The 25,120-nt window shown below is 40.9% G+C and overlaps 1 protein-coding gene across 9 annotated transcripts in view; it reads right to left on the minus strand.

Annotated features, from left to right (window-relative positions):
• Nucleotides 1–1,528: 1,528 nt before the first annotated feature.
• SPTBN1 (spectrin beta, non-erythrocytic 1) overlaps nucleotides 1,529–25,120 on the minus strand; it is a 148,940-nt gene continuing 125,348 nt past the window's right edge. For all 9 annotated transcript variants that reach the window (XM_068939953.1, XM_068939952.1, XM_068939950.1 and 6 more), the window contains 14 exons: nucleotides 24,570–24,848; nucleotides 23,203–23,333; nucleotides 21,020–21,224; nucleotides 20,493–20,867; nucleotides 17,963–18,207; nucleotides 17,410–17,548; nucleotides 16,193–16,277; nucleotides 13,934–14,130; nucleotides 12,846–12,958; nucleotides 12,074–12,137; nucleotides 6,686–6,924; nucleotides 5,197–5,370; nucleotides 3,213–3,255; nucleotides 1,529–2,863 (listed from right to left, as the gene is read on the minus strand). In XM_068939953.1, the coding sequence (XP_068796054.1) occupies nucleotides 2,648–2,863; nucleotides 3,213–3,255; nucleotides 5,197–5,370; nucleotides 6,686–6,924; nucleotides 12,074–12,137; nucleotides 12,846–12,958; nucleotides 13,934–14,130; nucleotides 16,193–16,277; nucleotides 17,410–17,548; nucleotides 17,963–18,207; nucleotides 20,493–20,867; nucleotides 21,020–21,224; nucleotides 23,203–23,333; nucleotides 24,570–24,848 (2,505 nt within the window). In that variant the 3' untranslated portion in view covers nucleotides 1,529–2,647. The remainder of the gene's footprint in view (nucleotides 2,864–3,212; nucleotides 3,256–5,196; nucleotides 5,371–6,685; nucleotides 6,925–12,073; nucleotides 12,138–12,845; nucleotides 12,959–13,933; nucleotides 14,131–16,192; nucleotides 16,278–17,409; nucleotides 17,549–17,962; nucleotides 18,208–20,492; nucleotides 20,868–21,019; nucleotides 21,225–23,202; nucleotides 23,334–24,569; nucleotides 24,849–25,120) is intronic.

Genomic DNA, 25,120 nt, shown 5'->3' on the forward strand with positions numbered 1-25,120 from the left:
ATGCCTCTGTACGGTCCAAAAGGGAAAACAGGCACAGTTTATTAGAATTCACTCTTGTTCCTCAGCAACTTCAAAGCAGTTCCTAAGCAGAAAAGACTTTTATTCAAGCAGTTTTCAGGAACAACTTGCAATAAGAGGCAAGACAAACAAGAAAAACACAATTCTGAAGACATGATGCAAGTCACTGTGCCCTCTTACATGAAATGTGCAGTCAGGACAGCTGTGTGAAAAAGTAATAGCTTCAATGAAGTGACAAATGTCGTAAGCCATTGACATTCTGGTTTATTTTAATCACCTAAGAAGAATGTTTCATATTCTCTTCCAACACGAAACCTTGGCTTTTTATATTGTATTAAAATTTACTTTTACAAAACTAATGGTGTCACCCCCTACCTATGTTTTACTAATAATTAGACTAGAACAATTTAATACTACAGTAGTAAAAACTCATGAGCCTAAATCTTCAATTTTTTAACAACTCAAAACTTCAGAGAACAACAAAACCCAGAAAATACAATACACTCTACGAAAGGAATAAAGACACTGCATTGATCACATGTTCAGGAGATTGTGGTTTGGAAATGCTTTAGTTTACACAGCATCTACTTTCCATCTAAAATTATGTTTGAAGGTATTTTAATAATCATAGCAATTTTTAAAATGGATACTTTGTACTTCATTGATCTGAAAGCTTCTCCTCTAGTTCCTACTAGGGCTTCCCGGAGGTATTCCTTTTACATGGTTCCCTAGATGGCATCCAGCTTCCAAGAGTATTAGGAAAAGATGCTAGCTTTGAGCTATGTTGAGCTTTGAAACCACTGCATTAACTTAACATGTTAACTGCATTAAATATATGCCATTGATGAAGTGTAATGATGACTGTATCTCAAGAGATCTATGTTTTAGAGAAGATTTGACATAAAAAACCCGTGAAATTAAATTGGGCAGGACAACAGTAACTAACAAACTTCAGTTATTGGCTGATTTACCAAGGGCTTAAGCAACTGAGCAAATTACTGCCGGGTAGGTAGCAAGTTGAAGAACGAAGCTTACTCAAAGTAACGCTCATTTGCTACAAATTCATACGTGGATAGCTACCTCAGTCAGACAAGATATTCAGGCAACTAGTTCAATTGCCTGAGCCCTAGGCTTACCTCTATAGATTCTGCTGGATTTACTTCATCAAGAAACAGTTATGTCAAAATATTTAACAAAAAGTTGATTTCATTCCTTCCCTCCCGTCCTTATTGTTTTTTCCTTCGGCTTTTTTTGGGGGGGGAAGGGGAAGGGGAAGGGGGAGGAAAGGGCAGGCAGAAAGGTAAGGGAAAAGGAAGGCAAAGAAAAGTGGGAAGAGAGAAAACAGAACTATTTCAATATGAAATTTCACACAAAAAATTAAATTACACTTTAAAACACATCAGTTTCAGTGCACAGGAGAGATGACATTTTAAAATAACTTTATTTTTGATCCTGTTTCAAAATTATGATTTGACATGGTCAGAAACGGAATAAGAAACTTACCAGCATATGTAGTTTTAAAAGCATTTAATGACATAGCATATATTTAACAGATAGGGTAAAAGTCTAGAGGTACAGTTCGATACAACTGAAAGCCAGTTCCAGTACTACTCTTGACTACAGGCCCAGTCATTGAAAGTTCATTCCTATTTAATGTAATTTTTGATTGTGCAGTAAGATGAAAATTTTTCATTACAATAGTTACAGTGACAGAGAAATGCACACTATGTATCAAATAGCAAGGTAATGTAGCAAAATTATAACACACAGTGCTGTAGCTGACAAGCAAGTAACCATTTGAGTAACATTACTTTTTTCCAGTAAATGCTTCAGTTCCACTTTTACACTTATCAATGATTTTAAAGGGTTTATTATACATCTAGTCTTATTATACTTTGTACTAGAATTATCTGAAACATACAATATAATGTATTTCAGCAAAAAAAAATTTTTTTTTGAAATTACAGATTATTTAAAACTGTATCAGCCTGCTAATCCATCTTGTACACCAACATTCTTATCTGTCGTACTTGATGCGGAAAAGCTTCAGGTTGTGTTAATAACCGATGCCAGGATATAAATGGTTTGTCTGTAAGTTAATGCATACCTGCACTCTGTTACAGCAAAGATAATACACTATCATTTTAATAAATGTTAGAATCGTAATGGGAGGCTCTACTAGTCAGGACTCGGCATAACAACCTCAAATGGAAGTGAACATTTTTGAAAATTTGTACATTGGTTTTTGATGTGCACAGTAGATTCGAAAGCACCGCTGCCTTGCATACCAATAGCACTAGGTGTGGGTTATTTTCCAAGACAGCCTCACAAAATTGAGGAACAGTTTAAATATTAAGATCTAATCTACATTAACTTCATTTAAAAAAAAAACAAAACAAAACTCCCAAACCTGGTCCTTCCTCTCCTACAGAAGCTGCCCAATGCACCTCATACATTTGTAACTTTAGATTCTTTTTTTGTTGGCTTTTTATTTTAAAACGCTCTATAAATAAAAAAATGTCAATCACATTGAGGAACATGAGGCACAGAGAGTAACGTATTGGTTCTGAGCTCGCATGCTGGATTTCCACTGGAACGGTCAGAGAAGTGCAGTGTGTGGAGATGGAGTTCACTTCTTTTTACCAAAAAGGCTGAATCTTTTCTCCTTGTCTTTCTCTTTGTCTTTCTCCCGCTTGCCAGGACTGGACTCGCTGGTTATTGTGACGCTGGCTGGCAGGGTCTGGGCACGGCTGGAGGCTGGAGTGCTCTGTGTGGTCGGGGACACTTCAATTTTATCGGAAGAGATAGCTGACGTGATGGCCTGAATCCACGTGTTCATCTCCTCCTTCAACAAGCACCAAAGGCAGAAAGCTATTACAATCCATACGTCACACTCCCTCTCTCATTCATTCAATATTATGGAAGGGGAACAGATAGAAGTAGGAAATTAACAGGAACACGGTACGAACTCGTCATCTGGCACTCCTCCTGTTAGGTACCTGCAGGACACGTGTACTACAAAAGCCCTGCTGTCCTGGTCGTGCTCCTGAGTCTACACATTATGCACACATACATACATGACTGAAGACCAGGAAATTAAAATGTACCCCTAAGTTCTAAGCAGTTTTCTTTCTCCTGTTATATAGCAGCATAACAATCATATAGGCAATAGACAATGGGATAAACAAACTTACGTCATCTTTGGCTTGGAAGAGGTACTCATTGCCATCAGTCAATCTGCAATGAAAACAACCATCACAAATTTAGCTTAGTAAATATCACTTTGTGATAATCTGCTTGCTTAACTGCAGTATGTTGTCAGACACACGGGACTGCATGAGAAAGTCATAATATCTATATGCACACAAATGTGTCCCATCAACAGCTAATGTTTTGGTATCTCATAATTTCATTCAGACACAGCCATGCACACAGTATATATCGTGGTCTTGCTTACGATACATGCTTACGAAAGTGGATATCTTCCAGTAGGTAGCACACACTGCAGAGGATGGGAACTTCAGCAGCTAATGACTGCTATTTCAGGCAGATTTGTTATTTTTTGCAAAAGACAGTATTAAAGTTTATTTAATACTTAACTCTGGGTGTTGTCTATGATTGTCTTTTTCACAGCTTTTATAGAAACCTGGCAAAATTCTGCCGCTGACCTGTTGTGATAACTACAGTGATGATGACTCAAGATACTATACTGTATATTATTCCTGAGTAGGTGTCTCTTCATTCACTGAAGGCCAGAGTCTCCCCTCTGTTTTATTTCTGTGCTGACTTTAATCGGAGGGGTTTACCTGGGACACATTTAACAATTTATATGAAGATGGTTATTACTAGGAAAAGACTAAATAACATCAAAACAGGCACGTGAACAAGGCAGAAGGCAGGGTCAGCAGAAGCTGTGTTGCAGGCATGGCTTCCCCATCTTTACTATCAAAAAGAAAGCATTTTGACATCTATTTATGAGATGGAATGAAGTATTCAACAGTATTATACTGTAAAAGGTGAAGTAAGATAGATACTTGCAAGAACATAATTAAGCCTTGCTTTCTTCCTTCAAAAAATTAAAGAAAATACTTCCAGTGTACTTCCCAGAGATCACAGCAACTAGACTTCTCTGAGGGAGATTTGCCTGCATATGGGATCTGTAGAGACCTTAGCCTTTGCAGAAGGGAGCCTCTCAACAGCATACTCTTTCTCAGCTTGGAGAGACAGATTTGCCGTGATGAGCTGGTGGTCTGTCTGGGGACTCTCCTAATGAGAATGAGTGAAGAAAATATGCTATGTGCAATTACTCGGAGGCCTGATACAGGTGACAGGGTACTGTGAAAGGAAGGGTAATCAACTTTTCTATATAACTTCGTATTTAGAAGAGCTTATCTTTGCATTACCAATTCAGAAATGTTTAAAATAGTACAAAGGATGAATCACATTGCTGCAGACCTGCATTCAAATAAGGTAAACACCAAATTTCCCTAAATCTATCATCTTTAGAGGGTTCTTGTATCAAAACCAACTTATAAAAAAAAAAGAATCTATTTTGAAATACATGTGCTAATCAGTTCAGAGAGTCTCCTTTGACAGAAGCACCTAGAAGTAGTGTAGTAATGAAGTGCTTTGTAACTGCTGGCACTAAAAGATTGACTAGTAAAACAAACACACAATTCTGGAAGGAAAAGCCTTATTTTTTTTAACCTTTGAACAACAAATACTTCATATACTTCACAATAAAATGCTCTGTAACAGCATGTTCTAGATCTGAAAATGTGATAGGTAACGTTAGTAGTCTCCTAAGTCCATACCGAAACAATTACACGAGGCTTGATTTTTAAAAGAGCAGAACCATGAGCATACAACTCTTTTCAATTAATTCCTGTGGGAGCTGCTGGTAAGCTCAGCATTTTTAGATTTTTCTAACTTTAGGCAGACACTTCTGGTCTTGTCCCAGTACACTGATTATTTTAATTCTGTTTTGTGGTTGCTACCTTTAATAAATGTACCATGTTTCACTGTTGGGAAGAACCTGTTTAGAAAAGTAGATACTGCAGTTAATATGTCTGATTAGCTGCTCGGCTGGATCCTGCCCATGAATTTTCACAGTCCGTAAGGGAGTGAACATACCCACCACAGACTTCTACTAATGGAAAGATGCTTCAGCAGGCTTACCTTAGCTTGAACACATGCTTCTTCTTTTTATAATCAACTGCTATTTCACAGACTGCTTCTTTCAAGCTGACAGGAATCTCATTGTGGTAGGGAATGCCAGAGGCAGCGGCTTTTGAATCCTTGTAGAAGCCCATCTCTTGGTTGTTTATGACACAGTAGACGTTATGCCATGATCTTCAAGATACGGAAAATAAGAAAAGTATGTGTAAGTCTAATGCTCTTACTTGCAGAACTGGATAAATTAAATGCAACGATTTCTGTAAAATAATGGAGACTGGTTCAATCTGGGGATGTGAATACAGCATACACTCTCCTGTAAACTGCAGACCACAAACTCTCTCGTAAAAGCACTGTTTCAAGACAAAAGTACTGACTTCGAGCCAAATGGAATAGAGGCTTCCAGAGCTCTCCGCGATACCTCATTAGCATAGCCTAACAGTGGGAGTATTGTTTGGCAGACCAGGCAGTTTACATACTTGAGAGAGAGACTGCTTGACCTTTTAGTGACTACACTTTATTGTAGAAGGATTTCTTATTGTGTTGCAAGCTTAGAAGTGGGTTGCCTATGAAACCCTTGATTGTTATAAATGCTCCTAGTGACATCTTCTAGCCTGTTCTCTAACAGAGCCACGAAAATCAACAAGTGCTAGAAATAATGGCCTAGATATTAGTATTGCTGGCTATTGCTGGGTCACTGCGCCAAAGTAGTTCTCCCGTGTGATGTAACTCTAGCTGAGCAAAAATCATGATGGTATTATAATGCAGATCAGTCCTATGTGATCTGCACTCAGCTCTAGTGAGTACCTCAGCTCCAAACACCTTAGCTCTTAGTGTAGCTCACTGCTTGTCTAGCTGACACCTTCCTTTTCAGCCAAGTCATAAATCTGCCTCGATGAGCTCTCGCTGGCCATGAAGGACCACAATATGCTTTTTTAGCGCAGACAGAACTGTCAGCAGAAGTTTTTCCTGCTCGAGAATTGCAGGATTGGGTCCTTCGGAAAGAAATCAACTAAGGCACACAAAATCATCTTCACCCGCTTTTCTATTCTGAACAGATTACAGTGTAGGTGGAAAGCGCTAACGTGCAAACAGAAGATGTCAGAATAATATAGACATTTCTATTCTCACACCTACGCATTTTTCTTTTCTTGTGGTAGCATAAAACTTGAGAGATCTGGAATCAGATCCCATTACTGCCACAAATTGATTGTGTGAAGTGGGAAAGTCATGTTATCTTTGTGCCTCAGCTTTCCACCTTGCAAATATGGCTAATAATACTGCTTTTTCATATGTGTGTGTCTGTGTGTGTGTATGTGTGTGTATATATATATATATATAGATAGATATATGTCAAATAGCGTTGCCAGCCATGCTTACAGTTCCTAGAACAACAGGACCATAAACTCGACAGGTCATTAGGAGCTGTGAGAAGATGGTAATAACAATTTGTTCTGATGCAATGATCTGCATTAAGCATCGGGTACTTTACCTGCTTGAGGCTTTCTTGCTGTGTGTCTCCCATTCATGTTTACGATGTAAGAAGCCCTCCATCTGAGCTGAAGGAATCTCCTGTGTTTTGGCTGGTAGCGTGGCAGCAGTCTGGGCCTGAATGGCAGTCTTGGCTTTGCGGTCTGCCGTTGGAGAAGGAACAGGACTGGACTCTTTTGAACTTGTCCTCTGTTCTGCAGCCCCATTGACCATTTCGTTTGTTTCCACAGTTTCTGCCATCTAGGAACAGTGGAAAAACATTCAGCTAGAAGCCTTGCAACACTGAGATATCTTGCATTCAATCTGTTCCCCTGCACAACGTGGCTGTGTATAAACTTTGCCTGGAGAATCACACAGGCCAGTAATATCTTTCTCACACTCCATGGAGACAGAGAAGGCCAAGGAAATTAGAAGGTATGAATGGATTAGTACCCATTTTATAGGTGGAGAGTCAGGAAAATAAGAACTACTAAACATCAGTGTGAATTTTACTGTGCTTTGCTCTGCTAGTCAATTGGTATTTTTATATATTGTTATTCCTAAAATGAGAGCATTCAATTCTGTTGCTAAGGCCTCAAATGTTTGGAACAGTAACAATCACACTTTCTGCAAACCTAAGAGGAACAGAGGAAGTTATACACATCAGCCACCTTAAATAGGTTTAGGACATTACTGTTGTACAAAAAGTCTATACAAAAGTATTAGCTACCAGTCAGCAGAAAAATATGTCAAAATTGCCCAGGAGCATTTACAGAAATTTCCATGATTCGTTTGCTTCTGTAAAAGCTCCTTTCCCGCTTTCCCCATTCCCCTAGTGACACAACAAAATCAAAACATGCAGAAATTAGAAAGATTACACCATGCATTTCATCTCCACCATCCCAGTTAGGATATTGGATCTTAAGGACAGGGGAATGAGGTCATGTGTCAATTTATCAAGGTCTTTCTCAGACTTGCATTATTAGGTGGATTGGATTTTTGTTAAAGGAACTGAAAACCACCACAGTCACACAACATCACACAGCTATTTACCCCCACACAAAGACAGAACCAAGGCCTTGCCCATCACTTGCTTTGTTGATCGCGTTGCCTGTCGCACTGTGATCGAGATAGCCTAGAGAGCAGCCATGTTTCCAGCAGCTCTGACTGGTCAAGCTGTCGTCGTCTTCAGGAGCCATTCATCCAAAAATCATTTAAATTGGAATCCTAATGGCTATAAACTTTTGAAATGCAGCTTGGTCCCAGTTTCTTTTTTTTTTTTTTTCCTTTTCCTGTACCGTTACTTTGACATGTAGAGCCATTGGTAGCAGCTCAGGAGTAACACAACCAGTGTGTATTATTATTATTAGCAAGTTACTAAAGCTTAGTGCTGCTAATGCTCTAGTAGATTACAAACATTCTGGACTGTTTTTATGCAGACAAGCAGGTATATGTAAATGGCACAAAATTAGACATTCCCACTTCTGCACATGGCCCGGACAGTTCAGAAGCAGCCGAATTATTATGCAACAAACTAAATTTTGCCACCATTTGCTAGAACTTCTTATACCTGCCAAATATACATTATTGTACCTCACACCTTTGTACCTCATATATTGACATAGAAAGATCTAAGTGTCAACTTGCTCTGAATATGGGAAGGATTGGTTAACTGCCTTTAAGCAACCTAAATCTCCAGAGTACAGACACTGCACCACTGAAACAGGGAAAGAATCACAGCTCACATTCCACTTCAGCCCTATCATACAAGAGATCTCTCTTGTAATTCTGTCCCTAAAGACATGTAGCCCTGCAGCCTACTTTATCAGAAAAAACTGAAAACAGCTGCCCTGCACCACAGATCTATCTAGTGTTATCCAACTACATTAAAAATCAACGGCACAGCTTCTGCAAAATTAGGATAAATCTAAGCCGCTATTTCTAGCTAAATGTCCAAGTAAAACAAAAATGTTATACTGGGGGAGAAGGGGAAGGAGGAACAAATAGATGAGGCTGAGATTACCCAAACACTGCCAACAGAGCTACTGCTACACAGGTAGTGAAAAAAATAAACAGTGATTCACCAATGAACACTCAATTTATTGGTCATCACTAGTGCTGGTCACTGAGGGCCAACATGCCACGTTCAAGAAAAAGGAGAGCCCCTTTGCAATAGTCTTTTTGTCCAGTGACTGAGTAACTACGGAACTGCAAACGCAATCTTCCTTTAAACCGACAGAACCCTTGCCTGAGGTCCACCACACCTGTGTGAGCAGTAATACTGAATTGCTGGAGATGCACAGCGCCTGCCTGCTACACAGACCACAGGAACTTATATCAACAACCTTACATATAAACTGCCCAGAACTACCTATGCTGAAAGCAGCATGTTTTCTGTACTAACACAGGGAAGATGTGAAAACATTACAGATTTTGGGATACTCATAACCATTGATCTGAAGTAAAACAGGCCAGTTTCAATACAGCCACTGCACAGCTAGTTTAAACCGTTTTATGGGAAATAAAAACGTAAGTCAGCACTGCAAACTGCAGCCCTGTGGTTTTACATGATAACTGCTAATTTTAATTGCGCAATCAATCAGACCCATAACTTCTACTTAACACGCTACTGATTGTAAAAGGGCTATGAAAAACTTTTTTGAAGCTCTTTAATGTTTTATTTCCTTTTCACATGTTATCTACAGTTAACAGAAAATAAGCAAAATAAATCTGAATCGTAAACAGGTATGCAAAGACTGTGTCATGAAAATAGAGAAAAACAGGAGCTAAATAAACTTTAATGGAAGCATGCGTTGGGCATGCAGAGACAACACAACAGAGGACAAACATTAATAGCAAACTGTACGGTTACAACAAAACAGTTACCACGTACGTGAATACAGATTTCTTATTTGTGACTGAGAGGTTAGTTGCAAGTGCTTTAGTGGCTAGAGACTACTCTTGAGGTATTTAAATCAGGGCTATAACATGCAACAAGACAGCCAGTGACAACGACTGGAAACATCCCTTTGATTTTCATAGTGCTTGAAGCAAGATCATATTCCGTTCATCAGCTTAAGTCTCTGCACCACAGCTTAAATAATAGAGACATATGTGCTGTTCTCAAACGCAAATAAATGACTATATATTGTTCTGGCATAAGTACCATTTTAATAGGTTAAGCCAAAACCATAGTCTGTAAAAGTTAAAGTTTAACTAATAAAAGTTAAAAAGTATATCTATATAAATTACCTCTATATATTATTTTTTAGCCAGAATACATCTGAAGGCTTCCCACATTGTCAAGTCTGAAGCTACAACTACATTGCTTTGACAACTGTCATATTCTTAAAGGCACTAAGACCCAACACTGGTGTAGGTAGTCACCAGATCATTTGCATAATTTTATATAGAATTTTAAAAGCATTAAGAAGCTATATGTTGTTATCCTGACAAAAGAAAAAAAAAACATGCATCATGAAGTGGAAAGACAAGTTATAGTAAAAGTACAATAACTGAAGCACATCATCTCAATCATCTTTCTCACTTTACATACATAGCCAATACAGACCAATTTAGCTGCGCTGCTTAGCTAGTCGTCAGAAACCTAAACTCTAATCAACAGTGGCATATTTCACTCCTCAACTCAGAAATAATACAGCTGTGTACATCTGATGCATTGCAACATGAGACTCAATAAATTGTGGGCTAAAACGCTCTTGCAAAAAGACTGAAGTGCAGATGGTGAAGATCAACATGAAAATGCATTAGATATCATGGTAACAAAATAAAAAATGAAGCAACAAGTGATGAATAAGGCTGTGGCAATATGGCAACCAACAAGATGATGATGGTCTGGGATGCCCTTGCAGGTCACCTCACACTCCTTGCCATCACTACACATAATTTCATAAACATTAGGAGGTACAACAGTCAGCTCATTTAATCGTTTAGTATTAAAGCTGAACTGAAATGCTTTATTCAAAGAAAGTAAAACACAGAACTGTTTAACAGAATATTGACAGAGTCCACGTGCAGACCCAAACGTAACTGGGATGGGGTATCTGAAAGGTAAACTTCTGCTGAAAGGCATTTCCCCCCCCCCCAGGTCTTAGACTGGGACCTGCACTTTCTCTGCAGTAATAGTAAGAGCTCTTGATATCCGCTGATCTGAGCCTGTCAGAAGCCTTTCCTGCAGTTGCATATGATCTCAGAGGGTGAGGTCTAAAAACTAAGAAAGAGCAGTGCTGTTTTTCTCATCACCCTAAGCATAAAGTGAAACAAGTAGGCTTTGCAGGAAGGTAATGGAGAGATAAGCCAGTCCTCAGCTACTACGTTGTTTTAAATATGTATGTACATATTTACTGGTATTTTTATGGCTGCACATTTAAGATTATTGGCATGCACACAGACTCCACTGGGACATCCCCTATCGAGAAGGAATGAATAAGGCACAGATGATTCAGCCTATATCTATATAAATAAAGAGCTGTGATTTTAGACCAACGTGTTTTATTTTGTTTTTAAAGAAAAGCATCGCAACTTCTCCATAAGAGTCTGCACCCTACTCTCATTTGTCCCACTGTATCTCCACTGCCAGTTAATGGAATTACTGTAGTGTACATTGGACAGGACCAAGGGAAAATGGGGCCCCAAAATAGCTATGCAGCAAGACCACAACTCTTCATAACGCCTAAATACCAAGATGAATCTAGCTGCTAATTTTTAATGTTTTATTTCATGTTTAGTTTTATTCGGAGTCAATGAGTCCATTCTGCATGGAATGTTATACAACTAACCTTAAGGCTTTCATTTTTTCATAGTTATAACTCTCCCCTCCCCCACAGCCTTTACTGCCGAGCTCACTTGCATGTATTATCTTTGGCCTTGTAAATAACTCGCTTGCTAATGCAGCTGATTTAATAATGTTGCCGTGCTGAAACCTGTTAGTATAACTCGATGCGTCATACCTGTCAGATTCTAGTTCTCTTCTTCATTATGATGTAATCTCATTAAATCTCAATTACTCATATAAAGGACGGTTTAGCTGGAAAATCTTAATACTATTAGCGACATGAAAAACTCACAGTAAATAACATGAAATAAATGTGTCACCTTAAAGCAACTGGGTGTCAGTGGGGAGTTTCAAATAAACAAGGATTAAAGTGAAGCAAATATATCTCCAAGGGGCTACTAATTAAATAAAAGTCAACTGATGGGAAGGAAGAGAAAAGCAGCAGGGAAATCTGAAGGCAAAAGATTAAGCCAGTACCAGTAAACCATACTGAACAAAGATGTCTTTTGCTGCAAATGATTCTGTTTGTCACAGTCCAGACCATGACCGGTCATTGGCTGTCCGTCTGCTAATAAAGTTTTTGTAGTTTTGGTAGGTTTGGGAGCGGTAACTAACCCGTGGAGATTCCTGGTCTGATGGCAAACCGTTTTGGGAAACCTGCTCTCCTTTTGTCCCATCCCTGTTGAGGGAGATAAAAGAGTAAAGAAATATTAAATTCATGAAAGGTACCCCTGTATCTTTCCCCTCCAAACGAGATTTTCCTACTGAACCTCAGGAATTCAAGTTCTTAAAAGACCGTGAGTCTTCTGTTGACAATGCTGTAAAAGCACTGCCTTTACCAGATTTCCATTTATAATGCTGGAAGCCTACTGCAATGAAGAAAAGCCCAACTGAAAAAATCCAATGTTAAGTGAGATCAGGACAGACCTTTTACAACAGTTACCTCACAAACAAGTCTACCCTTGTTACATAAGGAATTTTACAAATGTTAATGTTCCATGCATGTGGCTTAAAATACATCTGTCATAGAAGCTCATTAAAGGAGAATCCAAGATTTTACAGAAATTTTAATTCACAACACTTACAACTGGGTGTAAAAAGAGCATTCTTACTTCAGGGTCAGGCGTGTCTCAGCAGTAGCAACACTGCACCATAATGAAAAGTTGAAGCATTCAACTTAGCACTAAATTCAGACATCTGTGAAAGATCCTGTCCCATCAACTACAGCTGGAACATGGCATCCACAAAGTCTTCAAAAAAGGCTCACATTCCAAAAACATGCAACCCCCAGACTCTCCCTTTAAAATACATCTTCACCCTGATGACCTGTCTGAAGACCCACACTGTGTGACCTATTGCACTCCAGTTTCCCATATACTGGGCTCACCATTGCTGCTGGGAGTCTGCATCCTCGGCAACCTTTGGGCTTGGCTCTGGAGTAGGTGGCTGTCTCTTCCGCTCCTCCTCCTCTTGTTGTCGACGTACTTCCAGTAGTTCCAACTGGGAAATGAAACATTTTTGTGCATATTAAAGAACTGCAACTCATCCATTTTTCAGAGTGATTTTTCTAGAAACTGAAAACAACTCGGTGTATTTTTCTGCAACATTACTGAAATTAAAGTTTATCACAATAAAATTTGAAGGAATGAGCCTTTAAAAGCATTAATCATACAATGAAAATATTGCAAAGTGATGTCTTCTTGTCTGCTTGCTTAACTTACATAGAAATAAAATATTTCACATCTGAACAGCTAAAATTAACTATCTAAATAAAACCAGCCTGATTTCCAAAGATGCTGAGAAACTCCAATTGACTTCATCTGCAGCTGTGACAGTCAGTATGTGTGAAAAAGTAAGTCATTTCAATTTAAGTGTCTAAAATAAAATTATTCTCCAAAGATGGTAATATGCTCTCTAAAGCATTAATTACTGACATCGCAGCTGTGCTCAAATTGGTTTTTTTTGGCTTATCATGTATTTCTAGGGGACAATTCCAATTGTTGCCTTGAAATGGAGCAGTCAAAACACATGAAACATTTTTGTTAAGCTCCCCTCCCTGCCAGCTTCTCTTCACACCATCCATCTTTGACCGAAAATCTTTTCAAGTGCTTGGATTTGGGTCTTCTTTACCCAGAATGCCCCTTGCAGTACATCTTATATATCAGAGGGCTGGAGCAGAGAGAGCTGCTTCAATTCTTCAGTTTGCTTCTGGGTCATCACCTCTTGACCCAAGACAGCTCTTGTTGACTACTAAGGTCGTTTACTATTTGAGCTCTCCCTGCTGGTTTGTGAGCTCAGATGAGCTTGGGAGGGTTTCAATATTGTCGCGAATGTGAAACTTTAGGCCCTGGGTGATCGGCCGAGATTGACCCTCCATAGGCATTAATAATGCTGGCAGCTATTATTAATGGCCAATTGGCAATAAAATCAAGGTGAATGGCCAAGAAAAGGGCTTTTCTTGCCCATAGCACTCACCGTGGTCAGTCTTTCCAGTGCTGCAAATCTCTCATCCCAAGTAGCTGCAGATTTTTCAAATGCTTCATGCCGCTTAATTAACTTTTCCACTTCATCAACACTTTGACCTATCTCGCGACTGGATAGGTAGGGTTCCTGTCCCAGCAGCCAGGCCTCAGCCACGCTAGCATCTCTTGAAAACTGATGCACCTCCAAAACTGAGCAAAGAATGTACAGACATCAGTGTCATTAATACCAAAAAGGGCAGCATGAAGTCACCAGGCATCTTCTGATTCTGCTTAAAAATAGCTGAGGAAAAAATGTAAATTTATTTGGCTAAATACTTGCATAAACTATGCCCACTGAAATTAATGGTTTAAAGGGCAAAAATTTGTCCTGTTTAGCTTTGCCAGGAGCAATAATAATCGTTAAAGACCACTTTCATTTCTTCTACAGACTATTTCATTTTCTAATTTAAATGCTTCCTTTTTGTTCTAATTTGCTGTGCCTTAGCAACTTCAGAGTAGAAAGTCTGTTATCTGCTGGTTTTCTTCCTCAGACTAGCCTTGTCTACAGAACAGCTAGATTTTAGGTTGCAGTTCTCTAACACGTAACATAAGACCTTTGGTACTTTACACTTGTCCACAGTGCTACAATCCCAGGTTTTCTCTCTTCTTTCTTTACAGTTGAAAAATGTTCCAACAGCTTTCGTGAATGGAAACAGGCAATTTTGATGAAGAATATGGTACAAACACCCAAACTTAGGAAGTCTCCCACGCTACTGTAGTTCTTAAAGCCTGTCGAGGCTCAGAAAGGAAGTACATACAGCAGCCTAGATCTCATAAAATGACTACATTGCAGTCTACATTGCAGGCACTTCTCTGTCACTGACCAGTTTCATGCCCTTAAGGGTGGGACAGGACATGTTGCAGACTTTCTCCTGGCTACAGAGAAATGCTAAGAGTGATCATGGTTCGGACTGGAGGGGGCTAGCCCCAAATTCTCTAGGTCTGGGGGAATTTCTCCTTGGTTGGTTCCACCTGATAACAAAGTTTTTCATATCTCCAAGACCTTTGCTGAAATTAGGTTTGGAAGGAAATGAAAGGAGAACCAGAGCACGCTGAACAGGTGCTCCTATCTTCCTCTATCCAGGATATCTTGAGGAGAAAAAAAAAAAATCTCCCCTCATGTTCTGGTGTCTTTCATGGGATATGACCACTGCACCAATCACCAAGAGCGTACAGAAGAAATCTCTGGGGTCAAGGCAGTGGGTGCCGGTTGAGCAACCAAGCTCCTGTGTGGTATGGATATTTCCTCTTTCTCCCTAAAGGAAAGGGCAAATAAGGCTAACCATTTCTAGCAGGACGAGGCCTGTGGAAAGTGAAAGTTTTGAGAAGGCAACAACAGCTCAAAGCAAAGCCGCTGTCCACATCTACAAGTCCGCACAGCTAATCAGATTACTGCTCTGCTCTTGCACAGGTGTGATTCATTAAGGCTACAAAATCATTAACAGGGGAGCCACGTGCACATGGTTTAGGGCTGTCAGGCCTACAGATCTTTTGAGACCCTCGAAGAGCACAAACTGACAGCTGAAATGCTGGCAATCCAATTCCGTGGAGAGCAGTAGAAATAACGTGAGATTCTCTGCCACTGCACTGTTGAAAGCTGTTGTAAGCTCAGGAATCCAAAATTAAACATCTGTAACTGACTGCTGTAAAGGCTTCAGTTTGTAACTAGAGTTACACAGGATGTTGTTAAACATGACCCTGGCTGTATCTGACACCTTGTTAGAACATCAGAATTGGGTTTTTCCTTCTGGTCTAAGACTCAAAGAAGGCTGAAGTGTTTAAAAGTACATCTTTTATCAGTAAACTGCTTTATCAACCTTCTAGCCTCCCTGATAGCACAGGTATGTTACACGATAACAGATAACAGGGCTGTACTTTGCTGTATTTTCTGTTATTGCATCCTTTGCCGAAACACAGTTGGACTGTGAGACCTGTGAATCTATTTCACTCAGCTCCAGCTCCAGTTCTGGCCTCACTGCAATTAACAGAAACTCGTCTGAATTTTGATCATAAAGAATAAGACCTTTGGTGCAGTTTTTTTACGTTATTAGTCCATTGTTTTACAATTAGCAGATGTGAATTTTACACAGTACAAACATCCTTTCGAGCAATGTTAATAAAAAAGTAAACAGCTGTGGGCTTCTTCAAAAGTCACGAAGGCGCAGTGAAGAGAGAGAGAGAGGTGCCAAGAGAAATCCAAAGACATCCTTACTCAGTCTCAGCCACTCCCATCTGTCTTCCCATTTGTCAATCATTTCTTTTCTTTTCTCTGTCAGCTGCAGTAGCTTTTCCTTGATCTGGATTTAAGAGGAGAATGCAGGACTGTCACGTAAGGCAAGCACATCAACCCACCACACCATATAAACTGTTACCACGAGCAAAAGGCACTGGCATTTACTGACAGAATACATTGCGCAAGATTGTCAGGAAGTAACTTAAATATGAATACAGCTGCTTTCTCTGCAAAGTACAGGTAAATGACATCTGCTTTAAAATATCACATTTGCATAAAGTATTTGTTAAGAACTACAACACCAAGATTACTTGATAAAAAGAGGATGCTGGACAGGATTTATTTTCGCCAAACAAATCTAAATGGTGCAACTATGGATTACAACTTCCACTTTTTTTCTAGCAGATAATTCACACTTCTCTGCCCGTGATCATTACTAAAAGCCTGCAGCTACCTGTGCTAACAACACTGATATGCCAGCATAAGTCCCATATTATTCTGGGGAAGAATACTGCTTAGCAAAACCAGTTTCCAAGCAAATGCTTTTCTGAGGATACGCCACACTACTCGCATGTAACGCAGACTCAGAAAACATCACCCTCTTGAGTGGGCAATATCTTAATGGCATTTGCCTATTCTCCCTCCATCAAAGGAAGGCAGGAAGGAAAAAGGGCCGAGCCTCTATCCTTTGGCCTAGATAAATCAGAAAGTAAATCAAGGCCTGAAGCAGTAGGATACATTTTCTCTTCATATGCTCTGCGTTTACTCCCTGAGACACAAAACTTCTGCTCCTGTCCCAAGCAGGCCTCTCCACAGCACAGGCCTCTCCACACAGCCCTCTACAAAATTCAGGCTGCCTCATGACCATGTCCCCCCTTGCTCAAAGTTGTCACCTTTTCCCAGAGCTTTCTCTCTGCAGAACTGAATGCAACTGCTTCTTTTGTGTTTCGCGGACTGAAAAAGATACTTTAAATTTCGGTGCCCAGCTCTGCTCCCCCCCAGTATCAATTCAAATAGTTAAATTATACACCAACTTCATAGTAGCACAGAAGTGCAACAGTCCCTCAAGTAATGCATATCGTTCTAACTGAGCAGCTTATTAGTCCGTAGGTTAAACAATGCAAGCCTTCCCTTGCTGAAAAAAAATCTATAGCCCAGCTGCACTGCAGTTGCTATACAGCCAGTAAGCATAGTACCTCCTCTGATGCATAGTGTTTCCTTGCCAGAAGAGATTTGCCGAGCTCAATGCAGGTAGTAAAGCTGTCGTTTCGGGCATCGATTTCTGCTTTGATACCCTGGTGATTGTTCATTAGTAGTTCAACAGATGAAACATCCCTGAAACAGTAGATCCATGGTTCAGAAATACGTATTCCAGACTTAAGAGCTGTTACATTTTCAGTCTAACCCAGAACTGTATGATATAGAATTTAATTCCCAGACTGTCTTTGTAGGCCAGGAAGCGAGACTGACAGAAGCCTTTCCTTAAGCATGGCACCATTCTGGTCCGAAGCAGAGGTCAAATAAGCAAATGCATGGGACTTAATCTCTTTGACCGAAATTTTGCAATGCAATCATTCAGCAGAACCCAGCCTCTGCTGGGCAACAATATACGCAAGCAAGCTGCCACAGCACCATCGTGTTCTGCCAGTCTCTCTTGGAATTTGTGGCTCAATAATACTGAGTTTCACAGACGTCCCTCAACTGACCTGCAGCCTTATCTTTTGATTTAGAGGAGAGACTTCACGTTACCTTGGCTTCTCTTGGGCTTCTATCTGTCGGATAACATCTTCCATCCAAAGCATGAGATCGCGAACCATACTGAAGAAACGGAATTTGTCTCCTGTATCCACCAGCCTAACCCTGCGGCCCTCACAGGCATCCAATAGCGCTTTCCATGCTTCCAGGACCTCATTTTCCCTCTTCTGGATGTCATCAGCTTTGTCTCCAGCATAAGCTGCCTGCAGGCGTGCAGCATCTTCCTGCAGCTGTCTCACCTGATGTGTTTTGATAAAAGAGAGATGCATTAACATTTGGGTACTTTAGAGCTACCAGTATGAGGACGTTTTAGCTGCTAATTCATCATCTGAATGGTTTTCTAAAGCCACTGCAAATATATTTAGTCTGTAGATACTAAAAAAGTTTGTTCTGCTATTAAGTCAGCATATCTCTACAAGAACGTTTCTTAGAGAAGGCCGTTGGGTCAGCAGAGCTCAAAAGAAACACTTACATTTGCCATTGCCTAAACCTTGTGTAGAACTGGGTGCCAATACAAAGTGACTGCTAAATTTCAGGGCAAAAGGGGACCGTTTTGACCGTCATATCTACTTTCTCTCACACAAGTGACAGGATGCCACCCAGCATCAAACTCCTGCATCAAAACCACTCCTCTGGCTGGCAGAGATGATGTTTCAAAAATATAGACAATGACTTCAAACGGCAGAGAATTTGGAAATTCAAAATCCTTCTACTATTAAAAAGCTCTTCTCCTTTTAAACACTCTCTTGGAAAATCAAATGCTATTTCTTGAGCATTTCACATATTTTTCAAGCAAGGAATCATTCTAATAGCTCTCTTAGCACTTTCCCAGTGCTAAAACAAAAAAACAAAACAAACAAACAAACAAACAAAAAGCTTGAATACCAAATTAAAAACAATGTTCAAGCTACAAGTACAGAAATCATGCCACTCCCATGATGCTCTATCCTGGTACTTCTCTGTTTTACCCCAAACCTATCCCAGCTGCTTTGCCCACAATTCTATGCTATAATTATATATGCTTTCAATACGGTCTTGATTATAATTACTAAACCTTTTTGAGAGATTGGGATTAGTGTTTTGGGAATGTCTCCCGTTTTATGCATATAATGTGTAGCTTCTAGACATAAAACATTTTCACATCAAATGGTTGCTACAGCCCCTTTACTCTGGTGTAAACAACTATGTAAATTGCAACAAAATCAAAACTTGGCAAGCAACTCAGCCATAAAGGCTATCTTTTCTGACCTACTGGGATAAATGTGAGCAGTCATTACACCCACGCTCCTTGAGCAACTCGTTGCTTTCTGAAATTCTCATTTTGGCAGCTGAACATTTTCTTTTGGTTTAGAATCCCCCGTGCGCTGCATGTGTGCTGACAGCTGAATAGCTCTCTTCTGTATCTTCTATTTAACATACCTTAGCTTCAGAAGAATCAGAATTAGATCAAATTTGGCTGCTTTTAAAAATCTTAGCCTGGACTATGCATTTCAAATCTCTTCAGCCTGCTGCTAGGCAGCATCATAAAAAAAGTGATACTTAAGTTAAGTTTAAGTTAAGATATTTAAATTCATAACAAAGTCAGAAAGACTCTATGAGGGTCTACAGACTTCCTTTGCCCCTCAGACAATAGAAAAAAAAATGCATAGCAGGACAACTTTTTTACAAACCTAGGAATCCCTAAATTTTTGCCCCTGCCCCCAAGTATCATTTGGAATAGCTGTTCTTCTATGGGACAGATTAGCTGTGTCTCATGTTCACGAAGGTGAACGTATGGCATAGGGAGCAGGTCTAAGGTGACTTCCAGAACACTTAGTATGAATATTGCCCAAGAACTATCTTAAGAACAGAAAAATCTGAAAGCCATATTTCCTGTCACCTCTGTTTTTTTTATAAATTCTTGACAGATTTAATATCTGTTCAATGTCTTCCAGATGCTGCCTAAAGAGACACTATAGTAAGTCAAATGAACTTTTTTCTTTGCATGTAAGCTCTTTTCCAACCACCTTAGCCACACAGTGTATTGCCAGTACTACTGCTTGAGGCAGTTAGAGAAGGTCCTCTAAGGACTAGACTGCATTACGGTCGTGCCTCTCCATCCATTCTCCATGCCTAACCACAGAGCAGGAACGCTGTGGGGGCACAGGCTAAGACTGTCGGGAGACATCACAGCTTTCCGCTTCACCACAAATCAATACAGAAGCTCTCTGCCTTCATAATTTCTTCTCCCACCAAGGGCAGCAGATGGAATAATGTTCAAAAGACAATTATCTATGCATTCAGAAGTCTGCATACTTCTAGAAATCTATATTAGGGAAACTAATGGACCTACGCAATGACAGAGAAGCAGAAAAATAGGTAAGAAAATGGTTCATGTGAAGTTATTCCTGCAGAAATACACTTGGAAGAGCAGCTGGCAGCACTCTGCCTCCCAGCCACAGGGGGGCCAAGCGCAGTGGAAGCACTCTGCAACAGACCCCTATATCCACAGACAGCACTCACTGCTTGCTGGCTTGCTACACACCTGGGTGCCGAGAGCCTGGATATCATGCTCAAATGTTGTGTGCATTCTCTGTAGTGTTTCCACTGTGTTTTGGTCTCTACCAAGCTCCTCAGGCAGTTTCTTATGTTTATCTTGAATACGCCCTAAGATTTCCTTGGCATCATGGTAAAATTTGTGCAGTTCGTAAGAGGCCGCCAGAATCTGTGTTCTCGTGTCAATGAGCTCCAGGAGATCAGCCCAGGCCTCGTTGAGACCGTCCTTCCACTCTGCAATCGTCGCTGCGTCAGAATGTCCAGAATTGATGAGTTCATCTGCCATGTGGTTAACGGTATCGACACGCTCCTGGCCAATGTTTCCAGTGTCTCGGGCAAATTCTCGGAATCGCTCCTGTAGCATCTGAAACACAAAGAAACAGATTCATGCAGCAATATAGTTATAAAGTGATCTGAGCAAACTAAGCAAATCAGCCATGCATTTATATTAACCATCCATTGCATGCAGCGCCCAGAAAAGCTATGTTAAACTGCAGCCACGTCCAAGGAACCTACCGTTACGTGTTCATAATCCTGTCCCAGCTCATGAGATCCCGCCACCACCTCTCTTTCAGCAATCCATTGCTCCAGGTCGTCCACCTCACGGTTAAGCTGGAACAGCCTGTGTCTCTCATCCAGCTTGCCCCTTCTCTCTTCAGCTAGATCCTTCAGGCCTGCGTACAGCTTATCCACCTTGGACTGACGCATGCTGATACGCTCGCTGAAAAAAAAAAGAGCTTTGAGCCCTTGCTGTCTTTCACAAATAATAAAGGTAAAGAATAAAATATAAGGAACAAAAATCACTCCTAGGATATTTAATTCACAGAATGCATGTGCGTCTGCTGTATGCAGGAATCTAGCTCAAACACCCTGGACCAATCCTTTGCTGGTAGAGCTGACTACACTAGCTGGAAATCTCTTCTGCCACATACATATAGCTCATGGCTTGAGAAAGTGAAGGTGGGAACAAAGCTCTTCATTTGTTTGACCACAGATCACACCAGAGTCTTTCTATGAATAGGGGCAGGATCCAAGCTGCTAAGGTAAGTAGTGTTCATTTTCATTTCACAGAATCACAGAATGGTTGAGGTTGGAAGGGACCTCTGGAGATCATCTCGTCCAACCCCCCTGGCTCAAGCAGGGTCCTCTAGAGTATATTTCCCAGGACTGCATCCAGACGGCTTTTGAATATCTCCAGGGAAGGAGACTCCACTACCCCTCTGGGCAACCTGTGCCAGTGCTCTGTCACCCTCACAGTGAAGAAGTTTTTCCTCAGGTTCAGATGGAACTTTCTGTGTTTCAGTTTGTGCCCGTTGCCTCTTGTCCTGTCGCTGGGCACCACGGAGAAGAGTCTTGCCCCAGCCTCTTGACACCCTCTCTTTAGATATTTGCATACATTAATGAGATCGCCTCTCAGTCTTCTCCTCTCCAGGCTAAACAGGCCTAGCTCCCTCAGCCTGTCCTCATAAGAGAGATGTTCCAGTTCCCCAATCACTTTCGTAGCCCTCCGCTGCACTCTCTCCAGTAGTGCCATGTCTCTCTTGGACTGGGGCTCCCAGAGCTGGACATAGTACTCCAGATGAGGCCTCACCGGGGCTGAGTAGAGGGGCAGGATCACCTCCCTCGACTTGCTGGCAACACTCTTCCTAATGTAGCCCAGGAGACCGTTGGCCTTCTCGACCACAAGGGCACGTTGCTGGCTCATGGTTAACTTCTTGTCAGCATTTCCAAAAGTGATTAATGTTTCTACTTGCAATATCTTTTGCTTGTTTTTCTTCTGAGCCACATAGCCCTGCCTGATTGCCTTCCCTCTGCCACATAAAGATTTATGTTATTCTAGTGCTCAACCGTCTGAGCCAGGAAAACCATTCTCACCAGAAATTACAATGACCACAAGAGAGTGCTTTTGAGTTAAGTAACAACCAAGCTTCCAAGAGAGGAAGGGATTAACTTTCCTAAAATACTCCTATCTTCAACCAAGGCATAGGAGCTAAACAAATCAGCCTCACAGTCAAATCACCCTAGTAGTCAAAGCCATTGGAGATTTCAGTTTGCCTAGCTGCAGCTCTCACAGCTAAACAGCTCTTAAGCTTCTTGAGTACTCTCACTGGGAAAGCCACTTAATGAAAATTCAGATTAATCAACCAATAACAAGATGTTATTGGTTATTGTTATCGTTTAAAATTTCAGATTCAACTCTCTGATTCTACCAGAACTTCAAAGAAAAGGGCTAGATCTTGGAGACAACTGCTTTAAGAGAGAAGAGATAAATAACTAACTCTACAGTCTGGATATGAAGTTGGCTGATATGAAGTTGACTGCATATGACTCGTTATCTCTCAAGATTGCTATACCTCTGTAAAGTTCAAGGGACCTGGCAGACCTGATACCGCTGGCCTATACAAAGTGTACACCAGAGGGTTAATGAAGGTGCCCAGCAGTATCCAGAATACAGCTGCACACACTGACCTTGTTCAGGACAGAAAACTGCACTTAGCATCCTGGTTCTCCTAAACTCCTATCCCTGGCCTAAGCAGGATGGGCCAACATGCACGTCAAACCGAATGAGGCTGAACTTGGCTTCCCCTGTGCACTCTTCTGAGCTATTTACTGTTCGCTGCGGTCTTTACACATCAGAACAAGCCAGTGAAGTGATCTACTGAAAGAATTCATGATCCCATTAAAAATAGAGTTAATACCTTTCTGGGTGATTATCTGCCACCAAAGTTCTGCTGGTTTTGGAAAGCTGGTGCACAGTCTCAGCATAGTCTTCCACAGCCTGTTCCAAAATCTGGTGTTTCTTCAGCATGGATACTGCACTCTGTTCATCCTGTAACAGTGACAGAAAATGACAGCTCAGTTCCCCCAGTCCAGGCAAAGACTCAGCATAGCCAGTTCATCTTGGTGTGTGAAGACAGATCAGTAGCTAGAAAGACTTATAAAGAAGCACAACTTGAAGACAAGTTGTTCTGACAATGGTATATAAATAGCTGAGTTTATGGTAAATGGTATCCACAGAAAGTGAAATGACAACTGAAAGGGCGAATGCAAAAGCCCGTGTGGGATGCAGAACAAAATGACATCAGCTGTGCACTGAGCATGTTAGATTTCCTCTTCTATGAAGCTCTTTGTGTTTTTACACAACCCTGGTGATTGTGCACAGCTCAGAAAAAGGGAATAGTTTTAGGCATGTCATTTGTCAGGCTTTTCAACTACAACCTGGGCCAAAGATAAGAAATCCTAAGGAGCCAGTGCCAAAGGATTCTCCACAAAAGTGCCTGGAGAAATTCTGATCTGAACTTTCAATGTTTTGTTATAATAGATAAAAACAACCCCCAACTCTCGATGTTACTTGGAATTGCCAATAAGCTTTTTGATTAAAGTATTCTTCAGGATAAACTGTTCAAAAGTTGAATATTAATACTCCTTTACATGTGCATTGCTTAGATATAAAAAAAGAAAACACAGATCCTTGCTACTTGAAGATTGAAAACCTGTGGAATGTGTTACGTTGATAGAAAGCTGAGTTTTATTGTATCATGAACACACTGCATTTATGTAAATAACAAATAAGATACAGCACACTAACACCTCCTGGCAATACCGTACTGCAAAAACAGGAGTTAAACTAGTCTTTGGTACTGTTTGTTCAGATTTCACTTCACTGGGAGTAAAGGCAGTCCTGCAGCTGATGACTAGTGGCATCACTTGACCGAAACATCAAGCCTGAGGCACACACAGGTGCATCGTGCTGTTCTCAGCGACTCAAAACTGCCAAAAATTTTGACCTAACTGGCCTGTACTGGTAAATCTGACCTTACAGAAAAGAAAGGCACAGAGATGCTACCCACTTTCTGAGGCTGCTTCACTAGCGCATTACAGCAAGGCCTATCCTCCACACTATTACAGATGTCATAACAGATACAAAAGATGATCACTTGAGATTTCACAAGGGAATTAAATTTGTTTATGCCACCATGACATTAGTGGCATAATAAATTATGTCGCCTTTCCCCCTCCAGCTGAGCAATTAAAACCAAACTAGTGTCACTGTGGAGCTGCTCACCTTGGCTTTCTCTTCCGACATCATGTAGAGTTCCTGCTCACTCATCCAGGCCTCGGCCTCTGCAGCATCAAAGTAATACTGCTGTGCTCTGTGAGACTCCTCCAGGCGCTTGTGGCGTTTCTCTGTCTCTTCAATTAGGAGGTTCCACAGCTGCTGCAAGTCTGCAAGCCTCTGCTGAATCGCTTCAGCATTAGGGCTACTGTCTGTGATAATGTTTTGACTCCTCTCAAAAATATCATCAATACGAGGCTGATGTCCCTGGATTTCTTTCTGAAGGGTCTACATGGGAGAAAAACAGACTGATGAGACACTGCACCTAACGAAAAAAGCAGTGCCAGCCAAGGGTCTCACCTCCAGTGGGGCAGCATAACACAGGCCATCAGTTCACATGGACAAACCAGGGCTGCCCCTCCACGAGTGTCCTGCAACAAACACACCAGCCGTCTGAGCCCACCCCACCTTCCCCGGCGCATCTCCACCAAAGCATAATTTCGCCTCCAGCCTCTACAGCACATGGACTCCTTCCGAATACAGCCTCATCAAACATCCTT

This window comes from Struthio camelus, chromosome 3 (genome assembly GCF_040807025.1).
Source record: "Struthio camelus isolate bStrCam1 chromosome 3, bStrCam1.hap1, whole genome shotgun sequence".
Classification (NCBI taxonomy): domain Eukaryota; kingdom Metazoa; phylum Chordata; class Aves; order Struthioniformes; family Struthionidae; genus Struthio; species Struthio camelus.